Source organism: Oryzias latipes, chromosome 3 (assembly GCF_002234675.1).
Source record: "Oryzias latipes chromosome 3, ASM223467v1".
Taxonomy (NCBI): domain Eukaryota; kingdom Metazoa; phylum Chordata; class Actinopteri; order Beloniformes; family Adrianichthyidae; genus Oryzias; species Oryzias latipes.
This window is the reverse complement of record NC_019861.2, coordinates 356,207-380,474: the sequence shown is the minus strand read 5'-3', so window position 1 is coordinate 380,474 and position 24,268 is coordinate 356,207. Positions and strand designations below refer to the sequence as shown.

Here is a 24,268-nt window from a genome sequence, read left to right as displayed (position 1 = left end):
ATCACACCTTTTCATTTTTCAGTGTCTCTGGAGGGGAATTATTTGACTTCCTGGCCCAAAAGGAGTCTTTGAGTGAGGAAGAGGCCACCCAGTTCATCAAACAAATCCTGGAAGGCGTTAACTACCTCCACACCAGAAAAATCGCCCACTTTGACCTCAAGGTTGGTCTGAAATGTTAGCTCTACACGGCAAACTAAGTGACGTATCTGCTTTAACAACTTAGTGAGAATGTAAAACTTAAACTCTGGTAAATGTTGACCTTTGTTTCATTTTAAAATGAAATTACTGTCAAGTTAAAACAAAGGTTATACACTTTTATCCACTAAATGAGTTAACTTCAAATGCTTCACATGTTGGAATGAGGAAGTTATCATGGTTACTGTGGAGCAGCATTGGCACTCTTTTCTTTTACGTGATAAGATAATAGAATGGAGGTGCAGTGTTGACAGTTTGGATTGTGGTTTCCTTCTTGCCTGATGAAGTGAGCAATGCTTGAAATGATGTGAATTACGGTAGTTTACTCCATGAACTGCCCATGATTTAAAGTAAATGTCCCCTTATGGCATCAGAAATCAATGCCTAAACTTCAACTCTCTGAAGGTCTTAAAGTGTTCTCGATCCTGAAGGATTGTCTCTGACATGGTGCTGATGAGCAGTGCAGAGTGTCAAACACCACATTCTATGCAGTGGGTCTTAGAAATGTCTGGTGCTTTTTGGTCAAAGTAAACTTCTGCTTTAATAGGGCTGAAGCTTGAACTTATTTCAGTGGGTAAAAATGTAAATGTGTTTGCTTTAAACCTTTTTATGTTACTCACTTCACTGTTTTAAATAAAATATTGCCTTAAGTAAAGATTTGTAGATTTATTTATTCAATTTTCTTTGTGCTTACTTCATCTGATGCTTAATAACAGACATAAAGAAATTCTCACTTTTGATAGTGTTGTTACTTTAAGACTATTTGAAGACCTGTTTCTAAATGAAAAAGAAAATACTAAGCATTCTCAATGACATCTGTGGGTGCTTTTTTTGCAGCCTGAAAACATAATGCTGCTGGACAAGAATGTTCCACTGCCAAGAATCAAATTAATTGATTTTGGTTTGGCCCACAAGATTGAAGCTGGAGTGGAGTTCAAAAACATCTTTGGGACGCCTGAGTTTGTTGGTGAGAGCCTTCACAAACCCAGTCCTGGTGATGACTCAGATCCAGTTCTGCTTGCACTTGTGCATATATGGTCCCTGAGCTTTTCTTTTATCATACAGCATGCTTGGGTGGGTTCAAATCCATGATTGGGTCTAATCCCTTCCTGGTTGATACTCAGCATTAAGGGTTCGGATTGGGGGTTAAACCAACAACTGTTTATTAATATTTCACTATTCATCAAACAGTATCTAACTGCTAATTCTTTGTATCTCAACATTCCTCTTTCAATGACACACCAACAAATACACAAACATCTGGACAGAGCATCCTTCTGGTGTCTGAGTCATTCATATTCACAATGAACACATTAAATACATTACATTTCAGATGTGTGCAGCATACATTCAATCTTGACCTTCGTTAAACATGTTTTACTTTTATAACTTTTCTTTTTATTTAAAAACTAATGATTGAGTTTTTGCATGAAAAACTGATAATTGATGGAAAATTAAAATATTAACACCAGCGTGTTCAGTCAGGTGTGTTTTCCAAACTACATCTCAGAATTTCTTACCTTGCTGCAGTGATGCATGATGATCTCAGTGGGAGTTCTCTGGTTTCTAGTGATCCTCTGCAGATCAGGTTTAGATTCAGTCGTAGCCTCTCTGATCAGTTCCTTTACATGAGTGTCGGTCAGAACGGACCGATGTCTTGATTTCACGTGTTTCAAGGTAATAACAGGGACTGGCAGACATACAGTGATGGACAAAATACTGGTACCCCTCAGTTAAAGAAAGAAAGTCCACAATGCTTACTGAAAGGACTTGAAATTTTCAAAAGTAACAATAAATTAAAATGTGTTGAAAATTAAATAAAACTAAATCAGCCATTACTTTTGAGTTAACTAATGAAATAGGGCTGGACAAAAATGATGGTACCTCCATAAAAGACTGTGAACTAATTGTCCAGGGGGTCATGATGAACTCAGGTTTGTCCTTTAATTGACATCACAGCTGTTTTCAAACCCAGAATCGGTCAGTCTGCCTATTTAAAGGGAGACAAATAGTCATGCTGCTGTTTGGTGAAAAGGTGTGAACCACACTGAACATGGACAACAGAAAGCCAAGGAGAGAATTGTCCCAGGACATTAGAAACACAATTATAGACAAACATGGTAAAGGTAAAGGCTATAAAACCATCTCTAAGCAGCTTGGAGTTCCTGTGACCACAGTGGAACATATTATTCAGAAGTTTCAGACCCACGGGACAGTAGCCAACCTCCCTGGACGATGGAAGAGGAACATTGATGACAAACTGAGGAGACGGATAGTTGGAACTGTATCCAAAGAACCCAGAACAACCTCCAAAGACATTAAAGGTGAACTCCTAGATCAAGGTACATCAGTGTCAGATCGCACCATTCATGGTTGTTTGAGCCAGAGTGGACTTCATGGGAGACGACCAAGGAGGACACCACTGTAGAAAGGAAATCATCAAAAAGCCAGACTGGAATTTGCAAACATGAATGTTGACAAGCCACAAAGCTTCTGGGAAAATGATGAGACCAAACTGGAGCTTTCTGGTGAGGCACATCAGCTCCATGTTGGTAGACTCAAAAATGAAGCATCCAACCAAAAGAACACTGTCCCTACTGTGAAACATGGAGGAGGCTCAGTTCTGTTTTGGGGCTGCTTTGCTGCATCTGCCACAGGAGGTCTGGAAGTTGTGAAGGTCAAATGAAATCTCCAGATTATCAAGGCATTCTGGGTAGAAATGTGCTGCCTAGTGTCAGAAAGCTTGGTCTCAGTGGGTCATGGGTCTTCCAACAGGACAACCATCCAAAACACACAGCCAGAAACCCCCAAGAATGGCTCAGAGAAAAGCCTTGGACTATTCTGAAGTGTCCTTCTATGAGCCCAGATCTGAATCCCATTGAACATCAGTGGAAGGAGCTGAAACATGCCATTTGGAGAAGACACCCGTCAAACCTGAGACAACTGGAGCAGTTTGTTCATGAGGAGGGGGCCAAAATACCTGTGGACAGGTGCAGAAGGCTCATTGACAAATACAGAAACCGTTTCATTGCAGTGATTGCCTCAAAAGGTTGAGCAACAAAATATGAAGTTATGGGAACCATCATTGTTGTGCAGCCCTATTTCATTAGTTTGTTTTTTTAATAATTTGGTTAAACAACAACTCAAAAGTAATGGCTGATTTTGATTATTTAATTTTCAATAAATTTTAATTTGTTGTTACGCCTGCGTGCGTGCGTCCCGGTGACCCCCTGGTGCACCGTTGCCACTGCCGGGACTCCCGGGGATCGTGTGTGCTCCATACACCGTTTCAGTGACTGCCATCCATCCACGCACTGGGGAGCGGCGTGACGGAGCTGGATCGAGAGCTATCAGAGTGGGTTCCCCCTTCCGGCCTCCTATTATGGAGTTATTTCAGTCTCAATAATCAGAAATGCACACAACCGGTTTTACAAATACACACGCTCCGATTCACAAATGTCATTTTATGCAAACCTGAAAAATAAATTCGGAAATACACACCCTGTGTTTCACAAACACACAGATTGTGTTTCACACATGCACACTAAATGTTTTACAAATGCACAATAAGTGTTTCTCACAAATGTGCACACTGTTTTTCACAAAAACATTTTAGAAATTCACAATAAATGTATCAGAAATGCACAGTAAGTGCTTCACAAACATGATTTTTAGGTACACATGTGATGTGAACTCACAGATCATTCGAATCGCAGAATGTGCATTCAAAATCCCGTTCTCGTTTGTGAATCTCCCCGTGTGTGTGAGAGATTTTTCTACGGTGAATATTGAGACTCATCTGACGGAGCGGGTCAACTAATGTCACCATTGGCTAGTGAATCTGTCAATCAAACTCATCGGCAAAGCAGGCGGGTTCGCTTTTAACCAATCGAATGGCCCCTTACACTCCTCACTTTTAAAGTGACGAGGGAGGGAGCTGTTCAGCTCAGCAGTTGGGAGGACGCGGGCGGCAAACATGGCGGAGAGGTCTTCAGAACGGGAACAGTCTCAGCCCGTAAGTAATGCATTTATTTTATTATTCCCTCGTTGTACGTCCTGTAATGTTATTGAATACCAAGTTGAAGCGTTCTCCTTTGCCAAGTGACATGTGTGAATGCTTTATGAACACTGCAGCCGAGTCGTTTGCAGAGTACCCCCACCGCAAATTAGCTTAGCTTTGTTTTGCTTAGCCTGTGCAAGTTGTGGCTGTGTGAGTGTGAGTGAAGTTCAAGCCGGTGTCGGTTCAAGCTAGCGTCTATAGCCAATGATCTGTAGGTTCTTAACATGATTCATAAGGAACTAAGGGGAAAAGCATGCCGGATTTACAGCAGCAAAGAAAGTTTAATAAAAAGTATTGATTTGGAGACGGCGATTTGTTTAAACACTGATGCTATGCTAACTAGCTAGTTGTTCCGTGTGCTGCCTTTATGTAAACGCGATCCGGGTTAAAGTTAGACACAGCATTTTCACAGCCCAGACTTTAAGACGGGGTGGACTGTGCAACAAAGTTAATTCATATGACATTCATGAAAACGGCATTTTTTAAATATAACATACATGAATCCACTGTTGAATGAAAGAAGCCTCATTAAGTTTCTAATGTTAGAATCCGTATTGTGCTGACCAGCCCTGTGAGATTGTGTCAGAGTGACAGCCACTAAATTCCCCGTATCTTTACTTCCAATGACGAAATGACAAGAATCCCAAACATTATGTTTTTAGGCTGTTTTGTAGTCAATAAGTAGTCACAGAAAGGGCGGATGGGAGAAATCTGCTGTCAACAGTGATTTGAGTAGAAGTTACTGTAAATATTACACACAGGCTTCCTGTGATCAGTGTCGTCTCTGACTTTTTTTAAAGGTGTTCTTTACTACAAGCTAAAGTTATCATAGCAAGAGTGTTTTAAAAAATTCCCCTTTCATATATTTGAAAATTGAGCCAGTTTAGCTCGTGCTGGTTTGCGGCGCCTTCCGTCCGTGAAACCCGGGTTCGACTCCAGGCTGCTCCCTGTTCCCTTCTCTACCTCTGTGCCGGTTCCAAGCCCGGTTAGAGAAGGTTGCGTCAGGAAGGGCATCCGGCGTAAAACATTGCCAAATTTACCATGCGACTTGTTCGCTGTGGCGACCCCTGATGGGAGAAGCCGAAAGTGGAAGAAGATATATTTGAAAATTATGTAATTTAAGATCAGACAGCTAAATGATCTAATCCATGTTTGTTGTGTTTTTATTTATTCTCTAGGAATTACTGAAGCGTGACAGCGTGACAATCTTTTGTTCCTCATACCATCAGGCAATACAACTCTCTGGCAGGGCATCTTACAAGTAATTTCTTTTAATTTTACCCACTGATTTTCCAATTATTTACCTTTTTTTATCAATCTTTTTATTTTGTGATATTTCTATTTGTAATGCATGTGTGTTTATGTGTTTTTTTTAAGATGGCCATTTTAAAAATTTTTTCTCAGGGATTATTAAATACCCTTCTATTCTATTCTATTTCATATTTTATCATCCTATTGTATTACTGTTTTACCTTTCAATTGGGAATTTAGCATTTTTGCCCCTGTAAATATCTGTCAGTTGAAAGTATTTGTACTTGTATTCCATGTATCCTGTACCTGAAGATGGCAGACAACAACTGTGCAGACACCCACTTGGCCTTCTTCAGTGACGCTGTGAACGTTTATGGCTTTCCTCTGAGGTATTCATGTTATTCATAAAGAAATATTTTATTCACATATCAGGCAGTATAAGTACTTGGTTATTTGTACAAAAATAAAATTACTTTTTTTAGACTCCTCTCCATAAACAAAGGCAACTCTAAAACTTTCCCCTCATGAATAACATTTTACCCCCCCTTAACAGTCTCTCTCACCTCATTTTTTCCCCAGTGATACATGTAACCCACTCCTGCAATTTATCTAACCTAGAAATTCTACTTATTGGCATCATACATAAGAACATTACATTTTAAACTGATGTGTACCGTATTGGCGATGCATTTGTAATTATGTGTTTGAGACATGATTTTCATGTTATTGTCAGGGTGAGAGGAGATCACGGAGGAGAAAATGTGGGCATAGCCGAGTTAATGCTCACAGTACGTACAACTGACACAAACGGCTTCATTACAGGAAAAGTGTACACACAATCAACGGTGAGTTGAACCTAGTTTTAGATGCTTTAATATATACACAGGGCTCCAGACTGCGTCCATTTGGTCGCATTTTGCGACCAAAATTTGAGAGTGTGCGACTGAATTTTACACCCAGTCGCACATGTGCTACCAGTAAATTTGCCTCCTCCACCCTCCGTATTTTTTATACATTAAACATGAAAGGAGCACGTCAATGATCGATGAAATGAGAGATGAAATCATCAATGAGACGCGAGCGCACACGCACGCAGGCAGACACACACACTCGCGCGAATACTCATGAGACTGGAGCACACGCGAGCACACACGAGCACACACTCGCGTTTCATTGAGTGATGCCTGAGGCGGCCAATGCGTCTGAGAAGAATAGGGAAAGTCACTGCAAGTGGCTAAAATATGTGGAGGGGCGGGGCCTAACATCCGTGGGAAGGAAACGGAGACAAATATCATCACAACCTGATATGTGCGTCTGAGCTATGAGCAAGCGAACTATTGATTCGTTCTTCCGAACTGCAGCTAGTGTACCAGTGACAGAGTGTACAGCAGGGGTCTCAAACTCGCATGAAATCGAAGCTGCAGCGAGACTGAAAGAGACCAGGAATTAGGAGTTGTCCTTAACATTCAATTTCGTTTTAATATGCCTCTCCCCCTAAGTATGAGCTGTGATATTACATCTTTTATAATTATTTTAATGTTTTGTAATGGATGTAGCCTTTTTTTAATCAGTTGGTATTTTAAATTATTTTAATTGATCAGTGAACTACAAAAACCCCATCAGGACGCATGTCCCATAATGCATTGTTTTTTAGTCTGTAGGGCAGCTTTTAGTCAGTTCAATACTAAATTTCCAGCTGCGTTCGCTCTGATTGGTGTCTTGCTCCCACCCCTTTCTCGTGATATTTTTGTTTTGATTGACAGGTGATGTTGGAGCAAAAACAAAAATATACCTCTCACACCAGGTGATCTGTGCAGTGTTGCGTCCATCTGGGTGATCTCAAACACGCTTATTGTGCATCTTGGCTGAACCTATTTGGTGTCACCAACATGAATTTCCATCCTCTAATATTTACATACATTTAAGTGTTGTTTGAAACTGTGAAATTACAAAAGGTTACTACGGTAATCACTTAGTTACTAATAACTTTTTTCTATTCTAAAAGTATGGTATTTTTTTTACTATTTTTACTTAGTTGTACTGTCATGACAGCGATGGTGCTGTCAGTTTACCTTCATGTTGCATCTTCAAAAGTGCAGAATAAAATATGACACTGAATTAGAAACAGCACATTGTAATTTCTGCATCTATTGTTAAAGTATTTATTTGTAATACAGTGGAAATTAGTAGATTTGGTTAGAATGTTGATTTACGGTATGCGCCCCTAAATTTTCTGGTTGTGCCCCTAAAATTTTCAGTTAGGGGCCACTGTGCTCCTAGTGAAAAAAGTTAGTCTGGAGCCCTGATACATAAAAGTGAATGATGTATTAAAAATAAATCTGACAATATAATATTTCTTTTTGCTTTTTTCCAAATACAGGATTGAGCTCCTCTGGTGTGATGTCTTCGTGAGTGTTACTGGTTTATATTACAACATCCTGCACTCTCCTGAGGACCAAGACTTGCTCAATATCAGTCACATCACGTATTCTGCTGCCATTACATTTTTCTACCACGCATTCAGGCCAGTTTGGATGTCTTTAGTGACGCGTGGGACAGCCATCCAATCAGGACGGAGCAAAGCATGACACCAAATCAGCTGTGGCATTTGGGCTTGACCCAGAACCCTGTTTCTGATCCCCGGGTAAATGCTTTATTTAATCTCACTGTACTGGACAACTGATTTGTGTGCAGTTCGACTAAAGTGGAAAGTATCAAGAACAGTATAATGAAATCACAATGACTACAGTGAATTTTCATCGAAAATGAATGAAAAGTATTATTGTTTTGTGGTGCAAACAATTTCCCTAAATTGTTTTTTTTTTTAATCAAGTGGGAAGAAGAGCACATCTGCAAGTTCAAAATGCATCACAATGCATGGCATTATGAGCCATCAGATGTACTAATGTCACTACTTTGTTAAGGTTCACTTATTTGCAAATTATAAACAGTTATGGAGATATGAGGTCTGCCTGCCAGCAACAATATAAGTTATTATTAGTCGGTCACTGTTCCTACATAATCTAAAACACAAAAAAAACAGTGCTGTTCATAAACAGTATCTTTTTTTTTTTGTCAGGGTATGCTGGTTCCAGAGAATGAATGGGAGGAGAGTGGATCCATGACTGAACCTCATCCTGGGATCAATGTCCTGGTATGGGACAGTCCTCTTTTGGGTCCACAAATGTTGGAACTGCAAGACGACATCAACCCATTGTGGAATTCAGACCGTTTGGGAGTTGACCTACATCTTTACTGTCCAGTGTGTTTAGAACTTAATTTAGGCGACATAATTACATACAGAAGAAGAGAGACTGAGGGGAGCAAGACAATCAATACTGCTGTATTGTTCAAGGGACTTCATTGAATGTAAGGATGTTATGAAAATTAGTTCCAGTTTAAATAAAATTCAAATCAGTAGAGATCCCACATTTGCTTTAATTTTGATGTTTTAATCTGTCCATGTTTTCATTGAATTTTACTCTGCAATAAAGGGTGAATGTTTGCACTTTGTTGTTCTATGACCATCTTTTGTTGTGTAGTATTTAACCAGCTATAAAACCCAGAGAGATGAGGATCTTTTTTGCAAGGGTGACCTGGCCAAGAGGTGTATATGTATATGGTTACAATATAAAATCAATGACATTTGAGTTATTAAAAAAATAAAATTAAGGTCAAGCAAAGTGACTTTGGGCTGAGCAGGGGAGGTGTATATTGGGCGTCTGTGATTGACAGTGAGATGAACTTGAGGTAATGTAGTCCCACTGCGTGGTACGGAGCAAAGTGATGCCAGTTTCTCCACAAAACCTTCTGTGGAAGTTGAAGATTTTTCTCCTCCACCTTCATATGATCAAAACCGTGTCTGAGTGTTGAAATGACGCTAGCATGAAAGCTAAGAGAATAACGTACAAACAATCCCGAGTGAAACATTCATTTTAAATCTCATGACCAGTACAGAGTTCGATGGATTCTATGTCAACTGCATTCAACCACTGTTGCCTTGCTTCCAGGTCCACTGAAAAGTTGCACAAGCCAGTAATTTTTGACAACCGAAGGCAATAAACCGACAAGCCATGCTAAGGCTAACACGCTAACGACCGACTGGTACAGAATCAAATATGGGCGGGGCTTTTGCCACCTGCAGAAAGCGTAGAGAAAGTGTAAGGGGCCATACGATTGGCTAAAAGCGAACCCGCCTGCTTTCCCGATGAGTTTGATTGACAGATTCACTAGCCAATGGTGACATTAGTTGACCCGCTCCGTCAGATGAGTCTCAATATTCACCGTAGAAAAATCTCTCACACACACGGGGAGATTCACAAACGAGAACGGGATTTTGAATGCACAGTCTGCAGTTCGAATGATCTGTGAGTTCACATCACATGTGTACCTAAAAATCATGTTTGTGAAGCACCTACTGTGTATTTCTGATACATTTATTGTGAATTTCTAAAATGTTTTTTGTGAAACACAGTGTGCACATTTGTGAGAAACACTTATTGTGCATTTGTAAAACATTTAGTGTGCATTTGTGAAACACAATCTGTGTGTTTGTGAAACACAGGGTGTGTATTTCCGAATTTATTTTTCACGTTTGCATAAAATGACATTTGTGAATCGGAGCGTGTGCATTTGTAAAACCGGTTGTGTGCATTTCTGATTATTGAGACTGAAATAACTCCATATCCTATTGACCCGGGCGCAACCAGAGCCCAGTGTACCCCCACCTTGGACTGGCGTTGGTTACTGCCACTGGATGCAAGGGGCGTGGCATTGAGCCTGTTGCACCGAACAGAGAATGTACAGCTGAGTGCAGCTGACTGTGTGGGCTGGGCGTGATCGCCATTGTGGTTTGGTACATCTTTGGGTGTCTTTTAGCATAGGAATTTTAATAATATTGGTAACAAAGGTTGTCTATTTTCTTAAAAGCACAGTCTCGGTTTCGTATGTCGGAGAGTCCTGTGCTTTTGATTGTAGTTTTGTGGTGGCGGCATCCAAAGGGAAACCCTAATGCCACATATACTGTAGATTGAATTGATGAATGAATCAGCAGGAAGAATTCTAACCTGCAAATCAGATGATCAGGTGCGTTAGCATTACTAGTGTTAGTCTCAGAGACACGTTCACTTTGTTTGAGTGATCGGTCTCAAAGCGACAATGACGAGTCTGCTTACAGAATGGAGGTGGAGCAGCTAGCAGTGTGGTGTACATCCCATAACCTCCAGATCAACATGGACAAAATTAAAGAAATGGTGATGGACTTCAGGACGTCTGGCAATCACCCCCACTCACATCTGACCATCAACGCTGCTGCTGTGGAGAAGGTCGACAGGTTCCTGGGGGGGCATCTCACTAACAACCTGTCCTCCTCCACCAACTCCACAATGGTAATCAGGAAAGCACAGAAGCGTCTCCATCCCCTCCGGACACTCAGGGAAGGCTGGAATTCCACCACCTCACCTCCTTCTACCAGGACACCACGGAGAACATCCTGACAGCTGCAAGGTTCAGGAGAAACTACGGCTCAGCAGGATTGTTGGTGCCCCTCTGCCGATCATGGAGGAGTTATACGAGCAGCGCTGCCTTCGCAGAGCACCCTCCATCATTAGGGGCCCCCTCTCATGGACTGTTGTCCCTCAGGCCATCTGGGAGGAGGTTCAGGAGCATCAGCTGCAGATCCAGCAGGATGCTGATGAGCTTGTTCCCACAGGCTGTGAGGCTGTCTTCCCCATCCATTCATGCTCTCACAAACTCCACTCTGCATTGAGACCCAAAGGATTACCCCCAACCCCCCACACCACCTAAAGACACAATACATGGATACACACTCTAACAACCCCAGCTCCCCCATAAAAAAGACTGCTGCTAAATGCACATCGTCCCTTTAATGACTGTTTACACTCAATGCTTTCATGCTTTATTGCTATTTTTAATTCTAGTTGATTGCTATTTTATTGCTTCTTTGCTCTGTCATGCTAGTGAGAAACAAAATCTCGTCTCTCCTGTGCATTTCTCTGCAAATACTATGAGTGGAAAGACAATAAACCAATCTGGAAACCCCACTACAGCTCCTGCCTTTATTCAAATTGTTATGCACCAACACTTCATCAGGGAAATCCTCATGTTATGATGTAAAACTCCTTTTATTTACACATAAAAACACTTTGGCAGCTTGATTTGTTAATTAATGCAATAACTGCTTAGTTTTCCACATTAAAAGTTCACTTTCTGTTTCACAGTTACTAGCTTTTCAATACATTTAATGCAATAAATAAGAATGCTCTCTCCCTATTGTTTCTGTTAAACATGGCTTTCCAAAGGGGAGCAACAGTCTGCAGTCAGAACAAACAATCAATTGTTTATTGGTGCAGGTGCAGTTTAAATAGGCAGGGACATGGCATGACCACAGGGAAAACACCTGAGAAGAATTCTCCATAATTGGGAGCACACCCATTGGACAATCAACCTGTTAACACCCCCACTTGCTCACACATTATTTACAATCATCATGGAAACCAAAACTGCATCACATCTTGGTTTAACTATAATCCAAACAAGAATCTGGAAAAGGTAAGTAGCTTTAGTTTTGTTGCTGGTTTGGTCATTAGGTCAGCAACCATCTGATCTGTTGGACAATACTTCAAAAACACTTCACCATTGTTTACAGTTGATCTCACAAAATGATATTTAATATCAAAATGCTTGCATCTCTGTCTATTTACAGGATTCTTTGCCAGTGCAATTGTGCTTTGATTATCTTCATAGATCACAGTTTTGTCATCCTGATACTCATCAAAATGTTGAAGCAGCTGAATCAAATACAAACATTCCTGTATAGTGGCAGCTAAAGCCATGTACTCAGCCTCACATGTTGACAGTGCTACAGTCGGCTGCTTCTTGGTCTTCCAGGAAATCAGGGGACGATTTTTGCTTAGGCTAATACAATAACCAGAAGTATTACGTCTGTCATTGGTGTCACCTGCCCAATCTGCATCACTGTAAGCCCACAGCCTTAATCCTTCATCACTTTTCCTGTAACAAAGTTTCTTATTTGTGCCTTTCAGATATTTTAGTACATGCTTTAAAGTTGTCCACTGTTCTTCTGTTGGCTCACTGAAATACTGAGACAATCTGCTAACAGCATAACTCAGATCAGGTCTAGTGCATGAGGAAAGGTATATTAGGCTACCTACGGCCTCTCTGTACTTCCTGGGGTCACTCATCTTTTTACCATCATCTGTGTAATACAGCTTTGATTCACAAGGTGTCGACCTGGGTTTGCAATCTTGCATGTTAAACCTCTCCAGCAGTTTATCAATATAACTCTGCTGTGACATGGTCACTTCACCATCACACTGATCAAAGGTGATACCCAAAAAAGTTTTCAGCCTGCCCAGATCTTTCATCTGAAACTTTTCAGCAAGCATCCCAAATCAATATTATTACTTTTTCATTTTCTGTTTCTCTCTTGTAAACACAAAGATCAACTGGATTTTGTTCAAAATTGTTTTCACACAGGTAATCATGTAACATTTTGTTCCAATTTCTACCTGATTGTTTTAGTCCATACAATGATTTTTCCAGTTTATACACAATTTTTTCACTTGTCTGAGATTTTACATCATATCCTTCTGGCTGTTCCATGTAAATTTCAAAATCAATTGGTGCATGTAGGTAGGCTGCCTTGACATCCATCTGGTGGAGGATCAAGCTTTCCTGGGCAGCTTTCTGCATTAAAACTCTCACACTGGTTAGGTTAACAGTAGGAGAAAAAGTTTCTTCATAATTTACTCCCATCTCCTGACTATATCCCTTGGCAACATACCTTGCCTTAAATTTGTCAGACCCATCAGCATTACATTTGATTGCATAGATCCACCTACCCCCCCCCCCCCCCCCCCCCCACTGCTTTCTTGCCCTCGGGCAGAGTGGTCAGAGTAAATGTGTTGTTCTCCTGCAATGATTTCATCTCCTCATCCATTGCATCTATCCACTGTCTTGAGTTGGATGAAGTCACAGCCTCTCTGAGGCACATTCGAAACCATCTTATAGCAGTAATCAATGTTGATCTGTGCCTGATCATGCTGTACCCCATAAAACTCTGGTCGTCTTCTATCTCTACTAGGATATCTCCTTCCTCCACTCAGGGTATCTGAAGAAGGGGGTTCTGCTTGACCTCAACTGACTGCATTTATCTGACTTGGGCTTAATCCAGTCTCTGCAATGTCACTCTGCTTGGGTTTGTCTGGGTCAAGTCGGGTTGTACTATGTTGCACACCAACTTCATCATCATCAGACGCATAATCAGTCTCACATTTCTTAAAATTAGATATGAATCTGACCAGTCTGTGCTTCATCACTTTCTTACTGTCAGGATAGTAGACCATATAGGCTGGACTGTTCTTATCATATCCAACAAAAATGCCTTTGTCAGATTTTGAATCTAATTTCTTTGTGTCCTGTCTATAAGCATAACAGACAGTACCAAAAGTCTGCATCCTGGACACATTGGGTCTCCTTCCTGTCAACATAAAGTAAGGTGTCTGTCTAGTGCAGTTGTTGTAACACCTATTCCTCACCATTGCTGCTGTCTGGACTGCATACGGCCATAGCTCCTTGGGTAACTTGCTTTCCAAGAGCATACATCTAGCCATGTCAAAGAGTCCTCCAATTGCGTTCAGCAGTACCATTCTGGTGTGGCGAGTATGGTGTTAATGTTTCATGTCTAATCATATTCCTGCGAAGTAGTGCTTGGTAACCCTGTCCAGTAAATTCAGTACCATTATCAGATCTGATACATTCTAGCTGATATGGAGCTATATCAGCTAGAAATTTCTCTGTAGCTTCCACAGTATCACTTTTGTGCTTTAAAAAATACACAAACACTGCACTGGAGCAGTCATCGGAAAAGGAAAGTGCATACCTATAACCTTCTCTGGGTTACTGGGTCCTGCCAAGTCAGTATGTACCAACTCCAATGCTAACTTTGCCCACACATCAGACTTCCTGTTCCTACTTTGAATGAATTTACCTTGAACACACACTTCACATTGCATCAATGTAGGTACTTTACCCTTAATTGACAAGCCAGCAACAATAAATTCCAACTTCTGAACATCATTATAATTGCAATGTCCAAAAATCTCATGCCACGTCTGAATGTCATGGCAACTCATAGATTGATCACAGTTATTGTTCTCAGGAACCGTAGGCAAATAGAACAGTCTATTGTGTTCATGAATAAGAAAACGTGTACCGTCTTTGTACTTCAGGACGTCTTCTCCCTCCTTGAAGATTACTGCTGCTCCGTTGGAAGTTGCAGCTCTCACGGAGAAGATGCCTTGGGGATAGGAGGGGATATACAGCGCCTGCTTCAGTGTGGCACAAATGTGACGTCCCCTGCTGTCAACCAGCCACACCGCTGCTTCTCCTCTGCGCTCCGCAACCCCCTTGCACCTTGTCCCATCAGCCAGTTCCACACAGTGCGTCTCTGCCTGGAATTGATCGTCAAAGCTCTTAAACTTAGCAAGATCTGTAATGATATGCGATGTTGCACCAGTGTCCACCATCAACCCTTTTCTGGTGATGTCGCTCCCCGGCTGATAATCAGTTGTCCAGAAGGCAAAGGTGTTATCCGTCTCCTCGGATACTCCGCGTGCGTTGTCCTGTCGCTGCTGCTTCCGACCTCCTCGCCGTGTGTTGCTCTTGCCTTGCCTCTACCACTGCTGACCACGCTGACACTGTCTTGCCTTGTGTCCTCTCTGGCCACAACGGAAACACTCAATGTCTCTGTTCTCTACATTTCACATCCTTCCACCCGACAGGGCACTAGTTTTCTGTGCCTGGGCACCCATGACATTGTCCTTGGCCACAGCTGTACGCATGCTTTCAGTGTTCTCATAACTGCACAATTTGGTCTTAAAATCTGCAAAAGAGAGGGTCTCATCGCTTTGAGTGACAAAAATTGAAAAAGGCTTGAATGATTCTGGCAACCCCTTTAAGACCATTGCAACCAGTAGTCCATCACTCAAAACTTCTCCGGCATTCCTCAGCGCTGTGATTGAAGTCTCAGCACGTATGAAGTAATCAGTCACACTTTCACCTCTTAACCTTTGCAGTTAATTCAGTGTAGAGACTCACAATTCTGAGCTTCCCCTTGCCAGCATAATAGTCTTGCAATATCTTGAGAGCGCCACGCCCATCATCAACAGCCTCTCGCATGACCAGAGACAAACTTTTGTCATCAAGGAATTGAATAAGTTCAGCAGATGCTTCAGCATTTTTTCGCTGCATCCTCAGCCAGTTTGTCTTCATCCGCATCTGTGGCAGGTTCATTTAGAATTGTATCCTTCAGTTTCTGTAACCGCAGATGTCCCAAAAACTTTGTCTTCCAGAGTTCATAATTCTTTTTGTCTCCATCAAACACAAGACGAGACCAACGTGAACTTGTCCTTTCACTCATGGTGCTGGCACGCCAAAAGTTTGAAATGATAGCTCATCAAACTGTTTTGCTACTCACACCATGTCTGGGCAAACATCAGCGCATCTGGGCCCATAACCTGTTAAACGTGGCTTTCCAAAGGGTGGTGCAGTTTATATAGGCAGTGACATAGCATGACCACAGGAAAAACACCTGAGAAGAATTCTCAATAATTGGGAGCACACCCATTGGACAATCAACCTGTTAACAGTTTCATTACGTTTTTACTGTTTAAGCACCAGAAATTGTCAACTACGAACCTCTGGGACTGGAAGCAGACATGTGGAGCATTGGCGTCATCACCTATATCCTGCAAGTAAAACCCCATGTACGCTTTGCATACATCTTTTTCCACTGAACAGAGAAGTGAAATGTGTGTCCTGATGTACTCCACATGCCAGGCTGAGCGGAGCCTCTCCTTTCCTTGGGGAAACCAAACAGGACACGCTGGGGAACATCTCAGCCATCAATTATGAGTTTGATGAGGAGTTCTTCTGTTCCACCAGTGATCTGGCCAAGAGGTTCATCAGCCAGCTTCTGGAGAGAGACAGGGGGTAAAATACATGACGTTTCACTGAACTCACTTCACAATAGAAAGATTATGTTTGAAGTCTGCTGCCTATTTGTGTTTGTTTGCCAGAAAACGATTAACAATTCAAGATGCCCTCAATCACCCATGGATCAAGGTAAAATCAAACTCCGTCTATAAATTCTATACACTGGTTCCTCGCTATATCCTGCTTCAACTTTTGCAGTCTTGCTGTTTCGCTGATTTTTTTCAGAGACATTTTGCAGGCTTTGTTTTTTTTTTTTTTTTTTTAACTTGTCCTGTCCAACAGCTGGGCAGTCAGATGAGAGCTGAGGGCCTCTTGGGTTGGACATATTTTACTTTAACAAGAGGGGTTATTAATCTTCAGACAAGCCAAAGGTATGTCTGAATAAACCCCTTTTGTAATTGAGGCCACACTTTATTAATTTCAAACATGTCTGAAAATCTTTGGTGTTGGACCGGACGGAAAAGGAAAGAAGGGAAGAAGAGAGAGGGACGTTAGAGAGAGGGGGGGGTAGGGGGTGATAATAGGAGGGGAAGGGGGATAAGACCACGAAGCAGCATAAAGCAACAAGTTTACTGGTTGTTAATCATTATGGTAAGGTTTAAATGTAAAAAAAAAAAAAAAAAAAAAAAAAAAAGGGCGGAGCCTGTCCACACACACACTCAAATGTTATAAACACACCTGTTAGTTGCAAAAATGTCCACCTGTCGACATGTACACAAAACAGATAGTGTTCACACTCATACTTATGCCTTAAAACCAACTAGTGTGAAATATTTCAGTCATTCAGTCTGTTGAGCTAACACCTGTGCTCAGGTGAGTGTTTATGTTCTTCTAAAATGGATGGTGGAACGTGAAAAGAAGGAGGGAGAGTGCCCAGCCATCCCCACCCCAAGACCCCCACCGCACCAGCAGCGGCAGCCGGAATCCCCCCAACGCCACACGGGAACCGGCAGGGAACAACCGCCGCCCGGGCGACCAAGCCCGCCACCCAGGCCGGGGCCAGCAGGACCGCCGCAAGGCCCCCAGAGCCAGAGAGCAGGGAGGCACGGAGGGAAAGAGGGCGCCGCCCCAGCCCAACCAGGAGAGCAGCCCCCCCGCCGCGCCGGGAGAACCCAACGCAGGGCCCCACCGGAGAAGGACGCCCACAGCCCCAGACGAGCACCCCACCACCACCCAGGAGTTCCGGGCATCCCCCCGCCCCAACCCCAGGTACGAGCCAGGACCCCCCAAGGGAGACCCACTCCGCACTCCAGGCAGCCATCCGCCCGGCCGACGGTTGGTCCAGGGAGGAGCGAGGCAGGGGCCCGCCGCCCCCGCCCAGGAGGGGGGAACCCCGGGGAAAAAAGAGGGCCCACAAGGGGTGTTGTAAATATGGCCCGACCAGGCTCGGCCACAGTTGGAAATTTGGCGGGGCCCAGCACTCAGGAGCAAGGACCAGAACCGACCCCCCAGGGACACGAACACCCCCGGCTCAGATGTAATGTGAACCCCCCCACAGCGCGGAGAGAGCACCGCCGGGCCCAGGAAGCCGGCACCCCGGGGACACAGCCGCCGTTGCAAAGGGGCCCGTACCCCCCACCAGGGAAGAGGCAGGGGACAGATGGACCCAGGTCCCACCTTCCTTGCAAAATTTGTGTGCGTGTATGTGTGTTTGAGATGGTGTGTGTGTGCATGTGTGTGTGTTTATGTTGGGATGTATATATTGAGGGGGGAGGGGTGTGTGTACTAAGGGGGGTGCAGTTAAAATTGGCGGGTAGGGCACTAAGGGGACATCTCCTGATTACTCACAGTGACGTCCCCTCACCCTCCCCACCAAGGGGCCCTAAATGTCTAAGGTGCGGTTAAAATTGGCGGGTAGGGTGCTAGGAGGACATCCGCTGCTTGCTGGCAGTGATGTCCAAGCACCCCCCCTACCAAGGGCCCTACATGTCTAAGGTGCAAATAAAACCGAAAGAAGGGGGGCCCACTCCATACGGCAACCACAGGAGGGGGGCCACTGCCTAGTAAACCCCCCCCCCCCAAGGCTCATCGCAGGTTAAGCCCCCCACCCCCTCACCCTATTATGAGGTTATATGAGGAAGGGGGTAAGTTGGGGACAGATGATAGACTGTCCCCCGGTGGTCAAACAGCCGTCCCCCGCCCCCCCCCCAGCAAGGGGGCCAGGCCCACCCAGCCCCGGGGCCCCACCCCCGGAGGCGCAGACACCCCAGGCCCAGCACCACCACCCCCACACAGAGAGAGGGGAGCCAGAAAGCGCCGCCCCCCCCCCCGGAGCAAGCCCAGGCCCCCACCCCCAAACGCCAGCCCTAGAAGAGCTCTGGTCAGGCCTCGACGGGACCGAGGCAGCCAACCGGCCGGGGAAACCGCCGATGGCCTCAGCGGAGACCCCGACCCGTCAACCCCCCCTGCCCCGTACCAATAGTGCCCCCCCCCCCCCCCCCCCAGAATGCCCCCCCACAGGACAGGGCCGACAAGACCCCCACCCCACCCCCCGCAGCCGAAGCGGATGACACCCAGAGCGACCGGGGGTCCCAAGAGGGTTGACCCGTCCCGCCCCAGAGCCAGGGAAGGGCCGATCCCAGCCCCAGGTGTAGACGGGAAGCCCATCCAGCGCCGCTGGGCCCCCCCCCCAGGCAGCGCCCCCCGCCAACCCCCCCCAGCACAGGCAAAGGGACCACCCCCCCAAGCCAAGCCAGACCACCACCCCACCCCCCACCACGCACCCCCACACCCAAGCCCAGAGGACCACGCAGCGCCCCAGGCCGCCCCACCCAGGCGCCGGACCCGACCCCCCGACCAACGGAGCCCCCACCACCCCCGGCCAGGCACCGGAGGCCCCGACCCCCACCCCGTCCCACGGCAGAAGGGCAAGGAGCAGCGACGACCATGCCCCCCCCCACCCCCTAATTCACGGAGTTAGCTATGGGAGACCAGAGAGACCGAATTCTTTCAAAGTTACTTGAACTTTGGGCTGACATTTTTTCCAAGCTGATATGATCAAGCAGCAGATTTCTGTGTGGCTTTGTTTTTTTTTAACTATGTGCTCTTTGTCCTGGTTGGCTGTTGACCGTGTCAATCAATCCGCTCCGTGCTGCGTCTCCTCTATAGTCCAGCATTTACATAAATCTTGGATCACAATCAGATCTTTGTTTTCATTCCATAAAACCATTTTACTGGTTTACTAATTAAAGAATAGAAGAACTCTTCCAAAAAATAAATCTTGTAGAACTTTATTGTTGTTAATTTTTCACAATGATCTGTCTTACAGAGCTTACCAACATTGAAACTGTTATCATAAAACCTTTTGTAAATGAATATTTCCTAGTCTGATGCTCAGTGACGTACGCTGAGGTTGATGGCTGGTGAGGCACTGATCCCTCTGGAGTCAGATTTACAATGAAAGAACTGAATATTTCAGAATTCATCCAACAGCAGCTAACAGTTTATAAAATACACATAAATATTTGTCCTACAGAGAATATTTCTTTCATAGACATGGATAGAACACTCACCGAATGTATAAATTATTCATATATACTGTAAACAAATGTAATACAGAGTGTTCAGCTCACATTTCATTTAGACCCTCAGGAACTATTTAACCCTTGTGCTATCCTAGGCACTTTAACATTAGGAGTGGGGTCATCTAGACCCACTAGACAGTGCTCTGAACCTTTTTTCTTCAATGATTTGTGATCTTCACTGGTGTCCATGGATTACATGAAATCTTTCCACCTTTATCCACCTTTGTCATGGTAGGGGGAACACGTCAATGCAAGGGGGGGTCATCTAAGACAGCACAAGGGTTAAGAAGTATTTTTCCAACTTCAGATTCTGGAGTTTTATTGTTATCAAATGATGTCTGTGAAAATTATCATAGAAATTATTATTTTAGGCCTAAAATTTAGTTTTACTTACATTTTTTCCACTTACGCCCATGTTATTTTCAAAAAAAAAAACATTGAAAATTTGAGTCCATGCGCTGATCCTTCTCCTCTATGATCTGATGGAAAGTCTTCCTTATTTTCCTTTATTTTACATGAGTTTCTCCTCTCAATGGAGACAGAAGTCCTCACTAGTGTAGCTACAAAGCAGCTGTCAGCTCACGTCTGCCCCCTGCTGGTGAGGCATCATGCCTCACCTGAAGCCTTTTCTGCGGGCCTACAGCAGGGCTTCCGCCGCACGTCTCTGCTAACATTGAGTCCTGCAGTCAGACATGAGGCAAAGCGCTTCAGAGCCTCATCAGGAGATTCAGCTCCGTCTGTGATTGCGCGACACTCAAATTCTGCGATTTTAACCTCAGAAACTGTGGAAAACAAATCGAGTTGACTGAAAATGTATATTTAACACAGATCAGTGGAAAATATTATTAACTTAATTTATCTTTTTCTATTTTATCATGATTATGGCAGGTGAGGCTCAGCCTCACTTGCCTCACCTGACCGCACGTCACTGCAGATGCTGCTTTATTTGAAACAAATTTCTATTGGAGCATCAACATTTGCAGTAAATCAGACACCAATAGTCTGTGTGAATTGGAAATGTCTTAGACTGCAGTTATTGTAAACACAAAAACAAAAACAAACGTTCTAACTCTTTAGAAAGATTGTTTGCTTTACATTGTGGATTTCCACCAAGTCGTTTTAAGCAATCGGCCTGCAGCATGGGTTGTTATTTAGGGTGGAATGTGTCTTTTTATTTGACTTACACCCCTACTGTAGAAAAAGCTCTGGACACATTCATACGACCAGTTGACAATTGGGATCAACATTACGTCCAGTTTTTTTAAGATTTATACTGAATGCAATTTATTGTTCACAGTATTTTTGAGTTTAGACATGGATGATAGATCAATTAAAGTCCTTGTAATTCCAAATGTAATTTTAATACTGATAGAATTTTAGTATATGTAATGATTTGACTTCTTTATAAGCTGCTAACTTGACTCAAAATTCTAAATTTAAATTGAACTATTTAGCGGCTGGGTAGCTCGGTTGGTAAGGGGAAAGGCAGGAATCCAGGGTTCGATTCCTGGTGGGGAATGAACAATAGTACTGGGGGCAATTACCATATCAATGGCGAGCAATTAACATCACCCAGTGGGGGTCCTTGGGCAAGACCCTTAACGCTACTGCCTCCTGGGCGCGGTTCAGCTGTTATGTTAGGTTATGTTAGGTTAGTGAGGGTGTGAGTGTGGCTCCGTCTATTTTCTGAAAGGCACACTTAAGCTGTAGAGTCAGAGCTTATAGTTGACGAGTCCTTCTTAAATAAACTTCCACAGTCCAAGTTCTTCGTTTTCAGATGTTTAATTCCCAAAAAGATTGTTACAAAAAATGTTAATACAAAAACATATAAACATAAGAACTTTACAGTTCGGTCAAAAAATAGTGCGCTCTCTCTCTCTGTAGCTTCACAAAACTAACAATGGCTACGTCATTCATCCCAGCCATTAGAACTGCAGGGCTCCTCGGTTGACTTATTCTTTTGCAAATGCAGTAAAAAAATGTTGTAGGATGTTTAAATGGCTCTAACAGAGGGGTTTAAGACGAAGGTGTGACAAGAAACCCAACCCCACCTCCACAACCAGTTTAGGAAAAATCAGAAATGGACAAAACAGAAGTTACACATCAGCAAACCCAAAACAATAGCCTTCGCCAAACAAGGACATTGGGCTGACAGCCATTTCAAATTTTTCAGATAGGTGGTTTTTAAAAAAACTGTTTGGAATGTAAAATCTTCTTTAAAAACCACACTCCATTAGTATCTGTAAGGTTAGGGTTAGTAGTTACTCCCTCAGTCATTTGAGCATATTGTGCTGCCCAACAAACCAATGCCTTTAGTTGTCTTTTGTGATGTAAATATACATGTTATCCAACTATGAAATTCCAAATTCTTACGGAGAAAACTGGTTAAAAATAATCAGAATTGACCAAAATAAGCTCAAATCTGTGCATTTCTAGTAATAAACCAAAAAACTGGTTCCTCATTTAACGCCCTGTTTTTAACTCCTTCAGTTCAATGAACAGAAAGAAGAAAATAAAGTCACAGAGCCAAAGAAGCGGGAGCGGCGACAGCTGAAGACCAAACGCCTAAAGGAGTACACCATTAAGTCCCACTCCAGCATGCCCCCCAACAACACATATGTGAACTTTGAGCGCTTTGCCCAGGTGATGGAGGACATCGAGCATATGGAGAGCTTGTTCATGAGCCTGGCTGCAAACCACGACTGCCTGCAGGGAGACGTGGATGGCATCGTTTCCATCTTCAATGAGAAGGAGGCCTGGTACAAAGAAGAGAGTGAAGGTATACGCCACGAGCTCTCACAGATTCGCTATGAGTTTCGGAAAGTGGAGGCCTCAAAGAGGAGCCTGCATGAAGACATGCAGGCGTTCAGCTGCAGCCTCAGTGCAGTCAGTAATCGTTACCAAGAGAGGCACAAACACCTGGATTCGCTGCGACAAGACATCGGCAAAGAGCTGCAATGGCTACAGGAGGTTGTGGCGGCAGTACCTATGGACGTAGAGGGTGGAGGATACCAGAACTGCAGCTTCTCCACAGTCTTAAACAATGATGTGAATGAAGCTCTCAAAGATTTACTGAACCGCTCCTGTGGAGGGGAGCTACTGTCTGGGATCAACCAGGTCTTTTCTGAGACAGGACAGCAGAGATAATCAATAAAGCTCTTTCTGATCTAACGTGTGGCAGTGACAAAGTAATGTATTACTTTAACATGTAATCTTTTACTGTAATAAACGAGGATTACAGAGAAACCTTAATTTCACCAGGCAAAACATTAACAACAATTTTTTTATTAACAATGTTGGCCTGAAAATGCTAAAACACTTAAAGGAGAGGGAACAAAACAACTAACATGTTTTAGACATATTAAATGACTGATTAAGAAAACATTTACATGACGGAGAGTGAATAAAATGCAGAATGTTTTGATAGAAGTTCCAATAATTTGGAGCAGCAAAAGGAATAGGAAGACCGGGGTTTTGGAACTTTCCATTTGAGGAGTTGTGAAGAACGAGTGTTGTATCTTGAGGGATACTCTAATTGTAGCTCGGTTGGTAAGGTGAGAGGCTACCATGCAGGATTCCAGGGTTTGATTCCCGGAAGGGAATGAGCAATGGTACTGGGTCAATTACCATATCAATGGCGAGCAATTAACATCACTCAGTGAGGGTCCTTAGGCAAGACCTGCAGTTTGGCTCCCCCAGGGGCCAAACTGCAGGTGAAATGCAGAGAAGAATAAATGTGGGATAAATAAAGTATCAATTAAATTATTAGTAACTGTTTCAGATGTGGAGGTGAGAGACCACGCAAGCTATTGTAAATGAACACAAGCAGTGACTGTTGTGACGGGACTGCAAAGAATTTACCTGAGAGTACAGCAGGCAGTGGTGTGTCCTGGAAAGGGGCATTAGTTACAAAACCAATTGCAGAGTGAAAAATTGTGTCCAGTTTTTGAAGACTTCCTTTGCAGGCATGTCGATAGATTATATCATAATCAAGCGAAGGAAGAATACAGGTAAAAGTTTTTAACAAAATACTCTAAAACCAGGAAAGATAAAAAAAAACTAAAAAACCAGGATGACATAAAACACATTTAAAACCGTTGCATCAAGAGTCTGTAGGAGAACGGTGGTGAGTTGTCCATCTGACGCTATGGTCCAAGTGTCCACCTTGACGTTCGTCCCACCCCCAAGTTCTTCGCATGAG

General features: G+C 43.4%; 1 protein-coding gene across 1 annotated transcript in view; it reads left to right on the top strand.

Annotated features, from left to right (window-relative positions):
• Positions 1-23,313, top strand: part of LOC101170149 (death-associated protein kinase 2-like) — a 51,507-nt gene extending 28,194 nt beyond the window's left edge. The window contains exons 3-8 of the mRNA XM_023951221.1: positions 23-161; positions 1,033-1,162; positions 16,223-16,298; positions 16,388-16,540; positions 16,627-16,672; positions 22,558-23,313. Coding sequence (XP_023806989.1) covers positions 23-161; positions 1,033-1,162; positions 16,223-16,298; positions 16,388-16,540; positions 16,627-16,672; positions 22,558-23,214 — 1,201 coding nt within the window. The 3' untranslated portion in view covers positions 23,215-23,313. The remainder of the gene's footprint in view (positions 1-22; positions 162-1,032; positions 1,163-16,222; positions 16,299-16,387; positions 16,541-16,626; positions 16,673-22,557) is intronic.
• Positions 23,314-24,268: the final 955 nt, after the last annotated feature.